Source organism: Silurus meridionalis, chromosome 16, assembly GCF_014805685.1.
Source record: "Silurus meridionalis isolate SWU-2019-XX chromosome 16, ASM1480568v1, whole genome shotgun sequence".
Lineage (NCBI taxonomy): Eukaryota > Metazoa > Chordata > Actinopteri > Siluriformes > Siluridae > Silurus > Silurus meridionalis.
Genome location: NC_060899.1, coordinates 7,822,615 through 7,842,870, shown reverse-complemented (window position 1 = coordinate 7,842,870; position 20,256 = coordinate 7,822,615). Strand labels below are relative to the sequence as shown.

Sequence of the window (20,256 nt, the reverse complement as noted above, 5' to 3'; positions counted from 1 at the left end):
ACCCTGTCCTCTACATCTGCCTCTTTCACACCAACTACCTGCATGTCTTCCCTCACCACATCCATGAACCTCCTCCTTCCTCTTTTCCTCCTACCTGGTGGCTCCATCTCCAGCATTCTTCTACCAATATAATTCATGTCCCTTCTCTGCACATGTCCAAACCATCTCAATCTCGCCTCCCTCACCTTGTCACCAAAACATCCTACATGTGCTGTCCCTCTAATAAACTAATTTCTAATCTTGTCCATCCTCGTCACTCCCAACGAAAACCTTAACATCTTTAGCTCTGCTACCTCCAGCTCTGCCTCCTGCCTTTTACTCAATGCCACTGTCTCTAATCCATACAACATGGCAGGTCTCACCACAGTCCTATAAACTTTCCCTTTCATTCTTGCAGATACCCTACTATCACAAATCACTCCTGTCACTCTTCTCCACCCACTCCACCCTGCCTGCACCCTTTTTTTACTTCTCTAACACACTCTCCATTACTTTGCACTGTTGTACTCTGTCTTACTCCTACTGACTTTCATTCCCCTTCTCTCCAGCGCATATCTCCACCTCTCCAGGCTCTTCTCAACCTGCTCTCTACTCTCACCACAAATCATGATATCATCTGCAAACATCATAGTCCAGGGAGACTCCTGTCTGACCTCGTCCGTCAACCTGACCATCACCACTGCAAACAGGAAAGGGCTCAGGGCCGATCCTTGATGCAGTCCAACCTTCACTCTGAACCAGTCTGTCGTACCTACTGCACACTTCACTGCCGTCACACTGTCCTCATACATGTCCTGCACCACCCTTACATACTTCTCTGACACACCTGACTTCCTCATACAATACCACAACTCCTCTCTTGGCACTCTGTCGTACGCTTTCTCTAAATCCACAAATACACAATGCAATTCCTTCTGTCCTTCTCTATACTTTTCCATCAACATCCTCAAAGCAAATAATGTGTCTGTGGTGCTCTTCCTCGGCATGAAACCATACTGTTGCTCACAGATGGTCACCTCTTCTCTCAGCCTGGCTTCCACTACTCTTTCCCATAACTTCATGGTGTGACTGATCAACTTAATTCCCCTGTAGTTACTGCAGGTCTGCACATCTCCCTTATGCTTAAAGATCGGTACCAGCACACTCCTTCTCCATTCCTCAGGCATCCTCTCCCCTTCCAGAATCCTGTTAAACAATCTGGTTAAAAACTCCACTGCCATCTCTTCTAAACATCTCCACGCCTCTACCGGTATGTCATCTGGTCCAACCGACTTTCCATTCTTCATCCTTGTAATTGCTGCTCTCACTTCCTCCTTACTAATCCTATCCACTTCCTGCTTCACCAACTCCACATCATCCAACCTTCTCTCTCTCTGATTTTCCTCATTCATCAGCTGCTCAAAATACTCCCTCCACCTTCTCAACACACTCTCCTCACTAGTCAACACATTTCCCTCTCCATCCTTTATTGCTCTAACTTGCAGCACATCCTTCCCAGCTCAGTCCCTCTGCCTGGCCAATCGGTATAATCCTTTTCTCCTTCCTTAGTGTCCAACCTCTTATACAGCTCCTCATATGCCTTTTCCTTGGCTTTCGCCACATCCCTTTTACCTGCTGCCGCATCTCCTTGTAATCCTGCCTACTTTTCTCATCACTCTGTCGATCCAACTTCTGTTTTGCCAACCTCTTTCCCCTAATGCTCTCCTGCACCTCCTCATTCCACCACCACGTCTCCTTGTCTTGCTTTCTATTTCCAGATGTCACACCAAGTACTTTTCTAGCTGCCTCCTCATCACTCCTGCAGTAGTTCCCCAATCATCCGCACCTCTTTACCACCACCGAGCCCCTGTCTGACCTCTTCCCTGAACCTCACACTACACTCTTCCTCCTTCATTTTCCACCATCTTATTCTTCTTTCAATCCTTACATTCCTCCTCTTCTTCTTCGCCTCCAAAACCATCCTACAGACCACCATCCGATGCTGTCTAGCTACACTGTCCCCCGCCAACACCTTACAGTCTCCAATCTCCTTCAGGTTGCATCTCCTGCATAGCACATAGTCCACCTGTGTGCACTTTCCTCCACTCCTATACGTCACCCTATGATCCTCCTTCTTCTTAAAATACGTGTTCACCACTGCCATTTCCATCCTTTTAGCAAAATCTACCACCATCTGCCCTTCCACATTCCTCTCCTTAAAACCATACCTACCCATCACCTCCTCATCACCTCTGTTCACCTACATGCCCATTAAAGTCTGCCCCAATCACCAATCGTTCTTTCCTAGGAACACCATCTACCACGTCATCTAATTCACTCCAGAATCTTTCCTTTTCCTCCATCTCACAGCCAACTTGTGGAGCATAGGCACTGATGACATTTATCATCATCCCTTCAACTTCCACCTTCACGATCATCACCCTATCAGAAACTCTCTTCACCTCCAACACACTCTTACTGTACTCTTCCTTCAGAATCACCCCTACACCATTTCTCTTCCCATCCACACCATGATAAAACAGTTTAAATCCACCTCCAATGTTCCTGGCCTTACTCCCTTTCCACTTGGTCTCCTGAACACACAGCATATCTACCTTTCTTCTCTCCATCATATCAGCTATCTCTCTCCCTTTACCCTCATAGTACCAACATTTAAAGTACGGCACTAAGAGTGCACTGGCTTGTGCCCCCCTAATGGCTGGGTTGGGAAAATTAAGAACATATTAATGATATTGGGCTACAGAAAATAAGAATCTTATTCACCTAAAATGCTTCATATAATACAAACAATAGATTATATACTTAGTTGAATTAAACTGATTACATGGATTGATTTCATCAAATGAGAATAATATATCCCTCTATTATGCATCAGTGCAGCTGGTCATTTTCATCTAGGTGAATGGCATGTATTATGTGTTCTAGGCTCACAGATCTTATTAATGCTAATTCCTGCACTGATATTTCATCTCCAGTTCTTCATGAAATTCCATAATGTAGAAATCCAAATCCTCCAGAATGATCTCAGGAGAAAATTATGATGGGGTGAAAGTGTTCCAATAAAGAAAGATATCGGACATTTATTTAAAATAAATAAAGAGCTAAAACATTTCCCTATTGGATACAGAAGTCTATGGTTAGATTTAGGTGTCACAAATAATTAGCTGCATTAATATTTATGCCAATGGAAGGTCTTCAGAATAACAGTAAAACAAATGTGAAGATTAGATTCTCCTGATTTACTCCTGGGTTGGTAAGAGCATGAACTCTAGGAGCGGGAACCGAAAAGCAGCTTCTAGTGCCCTCTTGTGGAGAAATAATAAGTAAAAACCATTACAAGTGACGAAACACTTACAAGTCTTACAAGTCCTTTAAGTAGCTCTCAGGTCTTTATGTTGCTTTAGCCAATTTAATAGATTGTCTTCACAGGCAAAACCCCAAAAATGTACACTAAGAGTAAGCATTAAGATCTATTAATTGTTAACATACTCTAATAAGGCACACCTGAGTTACAAGAAAAAGTTGTAAAGTAAAAATGAAACCGGAAATTCTGACCAATTGTCTCATCTATATCTTGTTATTCCAATAGCAATATACAATATTTTGGTGCTCCAATACAAGTGAAGAAGCAGACTTTAGACAATAAACCTGTTGGCCTTGCAACTATATACAGGGAAAATTCAATTTTGAGGTTTTAGTCCAATTGCAAAGTATTGATGTGGTGTGTTATGTATCTCTGTAAAAGATGCCTGCTTTTGTCTAATTTTATATTTTTGAAAAAGAAAAAGATAGACAGAGATGATGATGACAATATTGATGATGATACTGTAACAGAGAATAATTTATTAAGTAGAAGTAAAATTATAGAAGTTAGTATAAGTATAATAAAGTCTCACCACAGTAGGAACATAGTTCAAGAGTTTTCAACACTCAAATATATTTTTTTAGCCACTTGATAATTCAGTGTGCTCTTTTTTTGTTTTGTTTTGTTTTCCTATGATTATTTTCTACATTTTTCTTTTCATCTGCAACCAACCTCATCAACAGTAGCAAGGACCAACATGTCTCTTATCTGCCTCCACTACCACTTACATTACAACATAACTGTAAACCACACACTGATATTTCATATATTAAAACAAACAACCAAGACTACTATGATGCACCCCTGCACCTTTGGACTTGTTTGGAAAATATTATCATTTGTAATTACTCACTTCACATACTCTGCACTAATAGTACAGTCAATGACTGTTTCTTTTTTTATTATCTTTTCCAAGTTTTTATATTTTTTAAAGCATCAGCACACCATGACAATTTCCTTGTACATGTGACCAATAAAACTTGGCAATAAAGGTGATTCTGATTTTCCTCCATCACAGTATAGATGTATTTTTTATTATAATGGGTCTTTTTTTCTCTCTAGATCAATATTATGGATATTTGTGTCTATTCATATATTAAATATTTTGTAATTTTTTTTGTAATCCAAACTATTCATTTAGGTTAACCAGTCCTTGTTGGTTGTGCAGGATGTCAGGATGTTCAAATAAACTCTGCAACAACTTCTTTTTTTTCGGGATTCGCTCATTAGGGGTCGCCACAGTGGATCATCTGTCTCCATACCCCACTGTCCTCTACATCTGCCTCTATCAGCCCAACTACCTGCATGTCTTCCCTCACCACATCCATAAACCTCCTCCTTGGCCTTCCTCTTTTCCTCCTTCCTGGTGGCTCCATCCTCAGCATTCTCCTACCGATATACCCCATGTCCCTCCTCTGCACATGTCTAAACCAGCTCAATCTTGCCTCCCTCACCTTGTCTCCAAAACGTCTTACATGCGCGGTCCCTCTAATAAACTCATTTCTAATCCTGTCCATCCTTGCCACTAACAACGAAAACCTCAACATCTTCAGCTCTGCTACCTCCAGCTCCACCTCCTGTTTTTTACTTGTTGCCACTGTCTCTAAACCATACACCACTGGTCTCACCACTGTCCTTCCTCTCATTCACACACATGTACTCTGTCTTACTCCTATTGATGTTCATTCCCCTTCTCTCCAGTGCATACCTCTACCTCTCCAGGCTCTTCTCAACCTGCTCCCTACTCTCACCACAAATAACAATATCATCCGCAAACATCATATTTCATGGAGACTCCTGTCTAACCTCGTCCGTCAACCTGTCCATCACCACTGCAAACAGGAAAAGGCTCAGAGCCGATCCTTGATGCAGTCCAACCTCCACCTTGAACCAGTCTGTCGTTCCTACTGCACACTTTACTGCTTTCACACTGCCCTCCTACATGTCCTGCACCTCCCTTTTATACTTTTCTGACACACCTGACTTCCTCATACAATACCACAACTCCTCTCTCGGCACCCTTTCGTATGTATTCTCTAAATCCACAAACACACAATGCAACTCCTTCTGACCTTCTCTATACTTCTCTATCAACATTCTCAAAGCAAAAAATGTGTCTGTAGTGCTCTTCCTCAGCATAAAACTATACTGTTGCTTACAGATGGTCACCACTTCCCTCAGCCTGGCTTCCACTACTCTTTTCCATAACTTCATGGTGTGACTGATCAATTTAATTCCCCTGTAGTTACTGCAGGTCTGCACATCTTCCTTGTTCTTAAAGATTGGTACCAGCACACTCCTTCTCCATTCCTCAGGCATCCTCTCACCTTCCAAAATCCTGTTAAACAATCTTGTTAAAAACTCAACTGCCATCTCTCCTAAACATCTCCATGCTTCTACCGGTGTGTCATCTGGTCCAACTGACTTTCAACTCTTCATCCTCCATTTATTGCTGCTCTCACTACCTCCTTACTAATCCTATCCACTTCCTGCTTTACCACCTCCACACTATCCAACCTTCTCTCTCTCTCTCTCATTTTCCTCGTTTATTAGCTGCTCAATATACTCCCTCCACCTTCTCAACAAACTCCCCTCACTAGTTAACACATTTCCATTTTCATCCTTTATTGCTCTAATTTGCAGCACATCCTTCCCAGCTCTGTCCCTCCGCCTGGCCAATTGGTACAAATCCCTTTTTTTCCCTCCTTAGTGTACAACTTCTCATACAGCTCCTCATATGCCTTTTCCTTGGCTTTCGCCACATACCTCTTTACCTGCTGCCGCGTCACATTGTACTCCTGCCTACTTTTCACATCACTCTGTCAATCCCAATTCTGTTTTGCCAACATCTTTCTCCTTATACTTTCCTGTACGTCCTCATTCCACAAAATCTACCACTATCTGCCCTTCAACATTCCTCTCCGTCCTCTGTTCCTTCACCTACATGCCCATTAAAATCTGCCCCAATCACCAATCACAAGCACTGTTGACATTTATCATCGCCCCTTCAACTTCTAGCTTCACATTCATCACCCTATCAGAAACATTCTTCACCTCCACTACACTCTTACTATACTCTTCCTTCAGAATCACCCCTACACCATTTATTTTCGTCCACACCATGAAAGAACAGTTTAAACCCACCTACAATGTTCCTAGCCTTACTCCATTTCCACTTGGTCTCCTGAACACACAACATATCTACCATTCTTCTCTCCATCATATCAGCTATCTCTCTCCCTTTACCAGTCATAGTACCAACATTTAAAGTACTAACCCTAACCTCCACTCTCCTACACTTTTACTTCCATGCTGTCTGTTTAGTCGTCTTTCTCCTCTCCTTCTCCTCCTTCGGCCAACAGTAGCCCAATTTCAACCGGTACCCTCTTGGCTAACGATACCTTTGGCGGTTGTTGGTAACCCGGTATGAATAAATAAACTCAACAACAACAACAATACTAATAAACATGACTCGGACACACGTTTGTGGATTTAGACTTCTTAAGAAAAAAATTTACTGAAACATTTGCATCAAAATAGTGATATTAAACAAAAGTCATCAAAACAAAACAGTCCCTTCTTACCCTCACCCGCATTGTGAATGGATTGTGATGGTTGTCGCTACTCAAATCTACAACTAACATCGAGAGAATTACATGAATTTATCACACACAAATGTTTACTGGGAAAAACATGATGGCATATTGAGGCATTGTTGCTTGCAGTTATTAGGGCAAACATTATAAATACAGAAAAGATAAACAATACAAACAAAAAAATCTGCTTTTATCAACCATCAAATTTTTTTTTCAATTTCATTTGTGCAAATCTTCGAAGAGTTTCTTGAGTGCATTTTTTTGGAGGATGAACCCAGTGAAGGTGTTCAATACTTTTTAAAAAATGTTTAAATGTTTGTTTGATATATATAAAATAGGATTATAACACAAATAAGTAAAAAAGTATATATATATATATATATATATGCTAATCATAAAACATTAAAAGTGCCACCTAATGCATTTGGTAGTTCGCAAATTTAAATGAAATGCATTTGTGAAATGGTACAGCGTAAAGGGATGTAGAAGGTCACAATGTGAAATAAAAAAATGATGACTTACTGAACTGCTGCTGTAAATTATAAATCAGCACAGTTCATATAGTTTATAATTCAAACAGGTAAGTTGATAACCAACAGGTTTTTGCTGCCACCTTTATTCTTTTCGTAAGCTGCAACATACACCAAATCCATAAGGCGATTCTCACCTGCATAGTCCTAAAAGACATATTTTGGCACTATAATTGTTTAAAACTGTAGGTCCTGTTTATACTTTTAGTTAGCCATTAAAAAACACATATATCGAGTCATGTGCTGAACACAGATAAGGGCTTGCATATGATACTAATATTGCAGCCTATATAACCAGACATGGTGTTCAGTGAATCAGTGATTTAGTTTTAGGACGTTAAAGTGCAAACAGAGTTGCAGGTTAGAAGAGTAAAGGCTCAGCAAGATCGGCACATAATCATCTGGACTGTTTGTTTCTTAAATAGTAGTCTAGCAAGACTCCTAAAAATACCAATAAATAGATGATCCATTGCAAGTACAGTAAGTCCATTTAAGGAGCTGTTGATTTAATTACTTTGGTGTCAATCATTTTAGCCAAATCTTATTTGTATAATTTATAGTGAATTAATAACTACTTTGAAATTTCTATGTGCTTTTAAATAGAATAAGTATTTATAGTAGAATGTCAATGTACTGTATATCTGATATACAGTATATAAAAAATGATGTGCAGCACTGTGGCGCAGTAGGTATCATTGCTGCCTCACAGTTGTAGGATAGATTATAACTTTGGGTTCTTCTGGGTTGTCTGTTTTCCCTCCACCTGTTAAGAGGTGGATTAGTTCATCTATATTGCCCCTATGTGTAAATAAGTGTGTGGATGTGTGTGCATGATAAACCCTGGATTCGCCATGACATTGACCAGATAACTGATAAATCAATTAATGAAGAGAAAAAATGAGCATAATACTGCCTATAATATTTGCACCGAATCAAAAATGACATTGCATACATTCTAGAAAAAAAAAGGTATTTTTGGCTGGGTGCCATGCAGTGTCCTCATGCTCCAAACACACTCAGTCCAGCTCATAAACAGTTAATTTTGCCTTGCATAAGATGGACTGGTTGTGTTAGGTGTTGGGCCTCTAGGATTAATCTTTGGATTTAATCTCTGATCTATGATAACTTGGGCTGGTTAAAAAGAATCTAAATATCCGAAATATACTGATCACACAGGGCTATTCAAACAGAAACATGAACTTCTTTCTGCATCTTTCATTATTCACCATTAATTCATTAAGAACAAATGTGATCCATCCGTTTGCAGCATCAGATGATCTTCATGTATCAGATGTATCAGATTTGTGCGAGGCATGTTCGGGCCAATTCGTGTGCAACTGAAGAAAAGACATAATAACCACAGTGCAGGTTTATATGCCATAAAGTTGATGGACGTGCACATATTCACACACACTCATGCAGGTGTGCGTTTGGAGTCGGAGGTCAAAACTTGGCATCTACGTTGACTATGATCTCAGGTGGGAGGTCCGTAACTGGCAGGTGTCCAACCGCTACACCTTTGTCTGCAGCACTGTGGTCTGTGTTCTCACAGCTGTTCTGTGAAGAATCTGGAGGAGGCTTGTATAGCACACTTGCCAACATGAAGAATACAGTGCCTAAAAACTGGGAGAGAAAAAAGAGAGAGAAGGAAAGAGAGCAATTATTACATTTCTCAGTAATTCATCAAAATTTATTCTATTCCCTGTATGACAGTGTATTTACTTCTAGTTCTAGTACTAATTCTTTACTTTTCAATTCATAGCAATAAAAGATAAACATTTGGCAGCCTGTAGAGCCCTGCCCGAACTTCCAAGGAAGTTGCTGAAATCTAAAAGAGATTCTAAATTATAATAGTAAATTACAAATGTACTAATATTATAAATTAATGACTGTGAAAATAAAAATATTTTGCAGAAAATGCATACATTTTTTAATTTAGGCATTGCTTTAAACCTGTCTTAGGTTTTTAGCTCTAAAGTCTAAAAGCTTGATATCTAAGTGTTTTGTAATCAAGCTCAGTTTGATCAGTTTGATTAAGCTCCTAGCAAAATGGATTTAAGATAAATAAATAATTTATTTTAATCAGGTGCTGGATATAAAATTAAGGAGATGCACATGTGCCATTACATCATAAAAACAGTGACAAAGTTTGTATAGTTCATGGTGGATCTTCTTCTTCTTCTTCTTTCGGCTGCTCCCATTAGGGGTCGCCACAGCGGATCATCCGTCTCCACACCACCCTGTCCTCTACATCTGCCTCTTTCACACCAACTACCTGCATGTCTTCCCTCACCACATCCATGAACCTCCTCCTTGGCCTTCCTCTTTTCCTCCTACCTGGTGGCTCCATCCTCAGCATTCTTCTACCAATATAATTCATGTCCCTCCTCTGCACATGTCCAAACCATCTTAATCTCGCCTCCTCACCTTGTCACCAAAACATCCTACATGTGTCCCTCTAATAAACTCATTTCTAATCTTGTCCATCCTTGTCACTCCCAACGAAAACCTTAACATCTTCAGCTCTGCTACCTCCAGCTCCACTTCCTGTCTTTTACTCAATGCCACTGTCTCTAAACCATACAACATCGCAGGTCTCACCACAGTCCTATAAACTTTCCCTTTCATTCTTGCAGATACCCTACTATCACAAATCACTCCTGTCACTCTTCTCCACCACTCCACCCTGCCTGCACTCTTTTCTTTACTTCTCTAACACAATCTCCATTACTTTGCACTGTTGACCCCAGGTACCTGAACTCCTCCACCTTCTCCACCTCTTCTCCTGCAACCGCATCACTCAACTGCCCTCCCTCTCATTCACACACATGTACTCTGTCTTACTCCTACTGACTTTCATTCCCCTTCTCTCCAGCGCATATCTCCACCTCTCCAGGCTCTTCTCAACCTGCTCCCTACTCTCACCACAAATCACAATATCATCCGCAAACATCATAGTCCAGGAGACTCCTGTCTGACCTCGTCCGTCAACCTGTCCATCACCACTGCAAACAGGAAAGGACTCAGGGCCGATCCTTGATGCAGTCCAACCTTCACCCTGAACCAGTCTGTCGTACCTACTGCACACTTCACTGCCGTCACACTGTCCTCATACATGTCCTGCACCACCCTCACATACTTCTCTGACACACCTGACTTCCTCATACAATACCACAACTCCTCTCTTGGCACTCTGTCGACGCTTTCTCTAAATCCACAAATACACAATGCAATTCCTTCTGTCCTTCTCTATACTTCTCCATCAACATCCTCAAAGCAAATAAGGCATCTGTGGTGCTCTTCCTCGGCATGAAACCATACTGTTGCTCACAGATGGTCACCTCTTCTCTCAGCCTGGCTTCCACTACTCTTTCCCATAACTTCATGGTGTGACTGATCAACTTAATTCCCCTGTAGTTACTGCAGGTCTGCACATCTCCTTTATGCTTAAAGATCGGTACCAGCACACTTCTTCTCCATTCCTCAGGCATCTTCTCACCTTCCAAAATCCTGTTAAACAATCTGGTTAAAACTCCACTGCCATCTCTCTAAACATCTCCACGCTTCTACCGGTATGTCATCTGGTCCAACCGACTTTCCACTCTTCATCCTCTTAATCGCTGCTCTCACTTCCTCCTTACTAATCCTATCCACTTCCTGCTTCACCAACTCCACATCATCCAACCTTCTCTCTCTCTGATTTTCCTCATTCATCAGCTGCTCAAAATACTCCCTCCACCTTCTCAACACACTCTCCTCACTAGTCAACACATTTCCTCTCCATCCTTTACTGCTCTAACTTGCAGTACATCCTTCCAGCTCGGTCCCTCTGCCTGGCCAATCGGTATAAATCCTTTTCTCCTTCCTTAGTGTCCAACCTCTCATACAGCTCCTCATATGCCTTTTCCTTGGCTTTCGCCACATCCCTCTTACCTGCTGCCGCATCTTCTTGTACTCCTGCCTACTTTTCTCATCACTCTGTCTATCCCACTTCTGTTTTGCCAACCTCTTTCTCCTTATGCTCTCCTGCACTTCCTCATTCCACCACCACGTCTCCTTGTCTTGCTTTCTATTTCCAGATGTCACACCAAGTACTTTTCTAGCTGCCTCCTCATCACTCCTGCAGTAGTTGCCCAATCATCCAACACCTCTTCAACACCACTGAGCCTCTGTCTGACCTCTTCCCTGAACCTCACACTACACTCTTCCTCCTTCAGTTTCCACCATCTTATTCTTCTTTCAGTCCTCACTCTCCTCCTCTTCTTCTTCGCCTCCAAAACCATCCTACAGACCACCATCCGATGCTGTCTAGCTACACTGTCCCCTGCCAACACCTTACAGTCTCCAATCTCCTTCAGGTTGCATCTCCTGCATAGCACATAGTCCACCTGTGTGCACCTTCCTCCACTCTTATACGCCACCCTATGATCCTCCTTCTTCTTAAAATAAGTGTTCACCACTGCCATTTCCATCCTTTTAGCAAAATCTACCACCATCTGCCCTTCCACATTCCTCTCCTTAAAACCATACCTACCCATCACCTCCTCATCACCTCTGTTCCTTCACCTACATGCCCATTAAAGTCTGCCCCAATCACCAATCGTTCTTTCCTAGGTACACCATCTACCACTTCATCTAATTCACTCCAGAATCTTTCCTTCTCCTCCATCTCACAGCCAACTTGTGGAGCATAGGCACTGATGACATTTATCATCATCCTTCAACTTCCACCTTCACGATCATCACCCTATCAGAAACTCTCTTCACCTCCACTACACTCTTACTGTACTCTTCCTTCAGAATCACCCCTACACCATTTCTCTTTCCATCCACACCATGATAAAACAGTTTAAATCCACCTCCAATGTTCCTGGCCTTACTCCCTTTCCACTTGGTCTCCTGAACACACAGCATATCTACCTTTCTCCTCTCCATCATATCAGCTACCTCTCCCTTTACCGTCATAGTACCAACATTTAAAGTACCAACCCGAACCTCCACTCTTCTACACTGCTCCTTTCCTGCCGTCTCTGTAGCGTCTTCCTCCTCTCCTTCTCCTCCTTGACCAACAGTAGCCCAATTTCCACGGTACCCTGTCGGCTAACGATACCTGTGGCGGTCGTTGTTAACCCGGGCCTCGACCGATCCGGTATGAAATTCTTATTTGTGATCCGCATATTTGATTTGGCACATGTTTTACGCTGGATGCCCTTCCTAACGCAACCCTCCCCATTTACCCGGGCTTGGGACCGGCACTAAGAGTGCACTGGCTTGTGCATCCATAATGGCTGGGTTTGTATAGTTCATGGTGGATAAAATGTAAAAATGTAAAAATTGTTTTAAAAACCTAATAAAAACAAAAAAACAAGTATGAAGAAATGTAATCAAATAAACAGACCTAACTAAATAATTTACCACCAATATTAGTGGGCAGTCATCAGTCAAATGTGTTAGTAAAGTTACTCAGGTAAGGAAACTAATGTGTTTAATGATATCTGAGTAAAGACCTGGTAAGCCTTTAATTGAAAAAAATAGAAAAAAACATGCTGCTATATTATAAGTAGCATAGCCATTATCTAATAAAAAGCAGACTGACTTTCAGTGGAGTCTGTTACAATCAAACTTTAAAATGTTGTAACTTTACTTACTGTTTGAGATACAGTACATGCAAAATAATAAACATTGCAGGTCAGAAATGCTTTTCAGGACTATAATTAATAGAAAATATCAGACTTTTCTGATACATAGATGCTAGTCAGGCTTGTTATCTTACCAAGCCTAAAAAGAGTGATAGCCAATGGTAAATTGGTCTAAATCAAGTGTCAAAATACATTGTGTTACCTTGTAGATGATGCCAGCAATAAGTGTGTACTGGCTCATGGCAGAATTCTGGTAAAGATAGCATGACCCACGTTCTCCACACCTTTCTTGCCATAGCAGACAAGAGATGTCAATCACTGAACCAAAAGCTATTGGACCGGGAATGCCACCTGCAATGATGTGGGAATAAGATACAAACCAGTAAGCTTAATCCTCACACACAGCATTAAAAGCATAAAAAAAAAAAAAAGAAATGAGCCATAGACTGTTTAACATTAACAATTATTTTAATGCTGCTTCTCTTATATTTGGTTCTTTATCTTTTATATCAAGTTAAATATTAAAAAGACAATGTGACTGCATGTGAGCACAGATAAACAAACCCAAAACATTGTAAGTTATGATAAATATCATACTATTGCCTTTTTACTTTCGGTCAATCTCAAATCAAAAGCCATTGTTATTTATCTTTATGTTGCTTTTCATATTCCAAAAGATTAAACTGTGCTTCATCAATCACAACATTTCCCCTTACCTTTCATAAAAATGCATTATTTTCCGACCCTTTAATATCTTCTGATATCACCATGTAGAAAGTACTATTAATGATATTATTGCAATTTCATGAGAGTTGAACGTACCCAGTGTTCGCACCACAATCCACTGAATGCCCAGTCCAAATGACCTCTGGCTGTCAGGAACACACCTTAAAGATTGATGAGACAAGCTCAGTGTGTGTGTGTGTGTGTGTGTGTGTGTGTGTGTGTGTGTGTGCACTAAAAAAGAAATGGTCTCTGTGGCCATGTGTTTTTTTTTTTACCTTAGAGTAGCTGTGAGTGCAGGAATACTGCACAGAAAGGTGAAGAAGATGATGACGAAGAAGAAGGTGAGGAAGGTTGGCATGTGGTTACAGGACGAGCTACACTTTCCTGCAATGGCCTGTCCTTTTAGGCCACTCGACATATTACCCATAATGCAGTTACAATCTGTAAACACCTGTGAACACACATGCACGTAGCTAATGATAAAACTGAGGCGATGCTTTTTGAAGAGCTCCTTTATTTTTGAAAAAAAAAAAAATCTTTATTCACTGTTATTTACACAATTTATTAAGTACGACTTATAAGAGTATAATATTAACTGAATTGCTCCATCAAGGTTAGTAAATGAGAGGGTGCATTGTATGCAGTACCTGTCGTTCTGCCTGCTTGTGTGTGTTGTTGAGAGCACTACAGCCAGCATGGCAGGGAGAGTAGTACATCACTCCATCAGCTCCACACACTGGGTTATACAGTGCCTCGACACAGTGACATTCTGCATTGCAGTGTGTGGTCAAGTTCTTATCTAGAACAAAACTGGACAGAAAGAAAGTGACAGTAAGAGAATAATGGAAGAGATAAGAGGGATTAAACTTGAAATGCTGGAAATGCACCACAACTACCGCTGATTGTACAACTAAGCTAATGTACGTATAATACATTTATGTTTTTTTTTTAGGAAGCCAACATAAACCAATAAGTAATCATTTTTGCATATATACATAATGCTTATAAGCACAATGCTTATATACAGTGCATCCAGAAATTAACTCTCTGCAGCACTCCACTAATTGGGCCTATATGAGAGAGTAGCCAGATGGAAGCCACTTCTCAGTAAAAGGCACAAGGCAGCCTGGCTGGAGCGTCATGTCGGGGGAAAACAAGGCATTGCTCATCACCTGGCCAATACCATTCCAATAGTAAGGCATGGTGGTGGCATCATGATTCTGTGGGGAGGTTTTTCAGCCGGAGGAACTGGGGGACTAATAAGGATTTAGGGAAAGATGAATGCAACAATGTACAGAGACATCCTTGATGAAAACTTGCTCCAGAGCGATCTGGACGTCAAACTGCAGCGACGCTACATCTAACAGGACAACAACCCTAAGCACACAGCCAATATAACAAAGGAATGGCTATGGGACAACTCTGTGAATGTCCTAGAGTGGCCCAGCCAGAGCCCAGACTTGTAACCTAATTAAACATCTCTGGAGAGATCTGAAAATGGCTGTGGACCGAAGCTCCCCATCGAACCTGATGGAGCTTGAGAGGTTCTGCAAAGAAGAATGGGAGAACCTGCCCAAAAAAAGGATGCCAAGCTTGTAGCATCATACTCAAAAAGAGTTGAGGCTGTAATTGGTGCCAAAGGTGTTTCAACAAAATATTGAGCAAAGTCTGTGAATATTTTTAATATATTGTGAATGTGAATACATTTAATTTATCTTTAATAAATGTGCAAAGATTTTAAACACACTTCTTTCACGATATCAATATGGGGTTTTGTTTGTAGTATTTTGAGGAAAATAATTAATTGAATCTATTTTGGAATAAGGCTGTAACATAAAATGTAGAAAAGTGAAGCGCTGTGAATACTTTCTGGATGCACTGTATTGTATTTAACATAAAGGAATCAACAAAGTGATTCAATACATTTTAAGCTCTATTTTTCCACCAAAATGCATTTTAATCAGCATATTATTGTCCATATTACAAAACTCTACATGCTGCTTTGTTACCTCTAATTTGAAAAATTAGGTTTTAGACATTTTTTTCCAAATCTGTAAATAAGGCTATTTAGATTCCATATTATTTGTGTAGTTATTTATATATCGTGCCCACTAATATTAACCACCCAGCTGTTTATATATTTCACAAACTGATGCTGTATTATGTTAGGGTAACACAATTAAAACTATTTATTTATTCATTTTATAAAATGATGTTAATAAAAGGCTAAATGATACAAAGTACATATTATGCTGTAGTACCTCAGATGGCCTGATGCTAAATGGTTGTGTACCTGTTGTCTGCATAGATGAAGCTTTGAGAGCTTCTCTGGTATGGTGTGGTTACTCCAGCCATGGGCACGTTGGGGCAGTGCAACAGAAAGATGAAGACGGCTGCAAGGCTCACCAGGGCACACAGCATGCAAAAGCGAATGATGCCACGGCAACGTAGGTTCATCTTCTTTACAATGTAGCCACCTAGAAAGGTACCGCCCCCTCCAGCGGGTACCACCATGTAACCTTTGGACAGAAATTGGTTTGTTACACACAGACATAGATTTAACATGGACATAGGCTTCACAACTACTGTAGACATGGGCTTTACAACAAAATGTCAAATAGTATCAACATGTCTTCGTAGTATCTTACCGTCAATTTATTACAATGGCTGTTTTTGGTGGACAGTCCAGCCTGTGTCTATGGGTTTAAGCCCATAGACACATCAGATTCACTTTTAACAACTTAAATCGGCTTTTAACACTTCAACATTTTAATGGACAGTGCTTTATTCACTCATTCGGCCTGTACCCATTGCTTCTCCATGTCTTTCAAAGGTGCAACCAACTGCTAGTCAACAAAACAATAATGAACATGAATTACATCCCAAACTTAAACATACATACATAGGGCTGAAACGATTCCAACGAGTAACTTGAGTAATTCAATTACAAAAAATAATCAAGGCAAATTATTAATTTTGTCCATTTAACTACACACAAAGTATTGTGTTTTCCACAGACCATTATTACTAAAGCACCACCCACTAAACTCTGAAGCACTCTGAATAGGTAAACACAGAAGACGCTGCAGAATGAAAAAATGAAGGAACAGGAAGAAAACAGTAAGGGGCGAGGAGAAGATTCGGGCTATAGAAAATGGCAGAATGTTTCCAATGTTTAGGACTATTTTAAACTAAAACATAAAGAAAAACACTGTACAGTGTGGGTACCATTTTTACAGCAATTGAAATGTATTTTTATGATTTTATTTTTATACAGTGCGTTCAAAGCTGGCAAAAAAATAATCGGATTTAGTTTGTGAGAATTTTTAAACAGCTTTCCAGAGACAAGTAAGCCAGATCATGAGTGTGCGAGATTTAATAAAATACATAAGTAAGAATAATTATGAGTTTAATTAAAAAAATAAACTTTCTTTTGGGTTTCTCCCATTAGGGGTCACCACAGCGGATCATCCGTATTCATGATCCGCATGTTTGATTTGCCAAATGTTTTTATGCTGGATGCCCTTCCTAATGCAACCCTCCCCATTTATCCGGGTTTTGGACCGGCACTAAGAGTGCACTGGTTTGTGCAACCCTAATGGCTGGGGTAGGTTCCGTGACCGAAATATTTTCTTAAAACTTACTCTACATGGCCACTGCAGAAGGACTTTTTAAACACAACTGTATTCGTATTTTTATGCAATATGGCAATTAAATACACTAAATGGGTTTAGATGGGTTCACTTAAACCCATTTATGCAGGTAACAAATAAAGGGAACAAATTATTTGTTTATTTTAAGAGACCGGACTTATTTTCTCTTTCTTTTTTAGGATTGCTCTTTAATAACGAAAGGTACTTCTTATCCAATTTCTCGATTAATCGATGGCATAATCGTTAGAATACTTGATTACAAAAACAATCGATAGCAGCAGCCCTAAACATATGAGAACCATTCTAAGTTATATTTATTTCTGTTTTTATTTTTGTCTTAATTTCGGTTTGTTTTTATTTAGGGCTAGCTAGCTAGCCATCACTATCTTCTATATTCTCAACATAGTAGACCAGAAAGAAGAGACTGTATGTTAAAGGCCGACATTCACTTTACCCTACACTGTTAAAACTTTTCAGGACAAAATTTACATAAGTCAATATGAACACTCCACTGCCTGTCTAGGAATGTTTATGTGTAATCCTGCTAGTCATTAACTACAGGCAAGTTTATAAATAATTACACATAGGATTTTTCAGATTAGATAAGTACAGAAGTGTAAAAAAAATACAAATAAAAAAGCAAACAAAAGTTAAATCTTTATATTCTTTTCTGGGTGTTATTCAGGAAATAAATGTTTGCCTTTATTTTTCATTTCTGACTAAACTGGCTAAAGCTGTTTGTTGAACTACAGGAAGAATTTAGCAGAATAAAACAGACTTGGTGAATGTGAAAATGGTGAAAAGGTGAAATTTGACCAAACTGGAGACAAAATGTGAAAGAAACTCTATTAATAACTTTTTGGAATACTTCACATGGGGGAGTGAAAATTTTGGAAAGTAAAAAGATAGCAGCTGATTATTCAAAGCAGAACTGACAAATGGGAATTTCTTTATTGTGTTGTCCATTTGTCTGAAAAATTAAGGAATAAAAAAATAAAGTCTACTTTACAGTTGGTTCTCTTAAACACCAATAATATAAATTATGTGAAAACATAAGTGGGGAGTTGTGTGGCGCTCGCCCTTATGATGACTCCTTATGATTTAAAGTTTGCTTATAAAAACTAAGCTTACTATAAATAATGAATCAAAATCACTAAATTTTGCTAAAATTAAAACTAGATAAAAAAATTTTATAAAAAAAAATGCCAGCATGAAGAATCAGGAGCAGCAGGCATAATGGTTAAGGTAATAATAATATATATTAAAAAAAAAAGGTTAATTATTTTAGCTACAGTAGTTTCGGAAACTATACTGGCTGGCTGTCAAATTCACCCAAAGGAGACTCTTTCCCTCTCTCATAGATGAAAACACTTCAACTAGGGTTATGTGAGAGTCACTGAAATAAAGCCTGTGGTAGTTCAGCATGGCTCTCTTACCAAACCAGGTGGCTGCCTCGGAGGCACTAAGACTGAACTGAGACTCCAGGAACTTGGGCCCAAAAGTGGACATTCCAGCAATAAGAGTGGCCTCTGTAGCACCGGCCAGACATAGAAAAATAAACGTAGGGTTCTTTAGCAGGAGCAGCACAGACCTGGAGAGAGTTGTGGAAACACAGAGAGAGAAACTGAGTGAGTTAGGCAGAGGAAAAACAACATGAAAGAATGGCTACTAGTATACAGTGTGGTGTTTTGTAATGCATATACATGCAAATACATGAAGAGAAATGTTTTCTTTAGCATTCATAAAAAATGGGACCTAAGTGACTAATATAGGCGTCGGACAGAAGGGTTAAGTATTTTAGAAACTGTTGATCTCTTGACACAGAATAAAAACACCATATGAGAGGCAGTTCTGTATAACCTTGTTCATGAGAGAGGCTGGGGAGAACTGTTAAACTGTTTTGAGTTGACAGTAACGGAAATATCCACCTTTGCATATATAATGACCACTAAAGCATCACAGAAGGCATCATTCACCAAACGATGAGGTGGATGCTCTACAATACTAGTAGACCACAATGTGTTTTACATCTGTCAGCAGGAACTGTGGCTACAGAGAGCCTCTCTCATCATCAAGCTGCTTCTATCTGTAGAACTGCGGCTCATTGAAAGTTCTTTATTTCCATGCTGTACTTTGCAAACTCTACATTGTGGTGAGGGATATCTTAAAAGATCAGCACTTTCTCAAATACTTGTCTATCTAGCAGATGACAACAAAGTACAACACTCCTGTACTGGAGTAAATGTACAAATATCCTGCTAAAATATTACCATATTGAAAGTGAAAGTAATCCTTTTACATTCTTAATTTGAATAAATGTACAAACATTCTTGCTTTTGTCATACTTAAGTATTTAAAGCACTTTATACAACTCCAAAAGTGTTTCAATCTCCTGCACATCACACCTTTAGGAGCATTTTGTATTGTTACAGCAAGTGAAACTACCTCATAGGAACTCTCACGAGAACCGTGGGGTTACTGTGGGGTTGTGGTCTTGTTATCATATAACGGTAATTATGTATATAAAGAGCGTGTGTTTCTAAAATGTAGTGGGGAAAAAAGTAAGCTATTATGCAATAAAATGTACTGAAGTAAAAGTCTAAAATAATGTACAAAAACTGTGTAAAAATCTGCTTAAGTATAGTAAGGAAGTAAACATAATTGTCTACCACTGTCTGGCACCAACAACCATGCTATGGCCAGCGTCACCAAAATTAAGCATATGCATGGTTGATCCTAATACAGTGG

At 39.7% G+C, this 20,256-nt stretch overlaps 1 protein-coding gene across 1 annotated transcript in view; it reads right to left on the bottom strand.

The window, feature by feature from the left end:
• Window positions 1–6,851: 6,851 nt before the first annotated feature.
• slco4a1 (solute carrier organic anion transporter family, member 4A1) overlaps window positions 6,852–20,256 on the bottom strand; it is a 36,685-nt gene continuing 23,280 nt past the window's right edge. The window contains exons 7-13 of the mRNA XM_046869953.1: window positions 18,945–19,099; window positions 16,149–16,374; window positions 14,503–14,665; window positions 14,131–14,306; window positions 13,952–14,016; window positions 13,332–13,480; window positions 6,852–9,113 (exon numbers count right to left, since the gene is read on the bottom strand). Coding sequence (XP_046725909.1) covers window positions 8,934–9,113; window positions 13,332–13,480; window positions 13,952–14,016; window positions 14,131–14,306; window positions 14,503–14,665; window positions 16,149–16,374; window positions 18,945–19,099 — 1,114 coding nt within the window. The 3' untranslated portion in view covers window positions 6,852–8,933. The remainder of the gene's footprint in view (window positions 9,114–13,331; window positions 13,481–13,951; window positions 14,017–14,130; window positions 14,307–14,502; window positions 14,666–16,148; window positions 16,375–18,944; window positions 19,100–20,256) is intronic.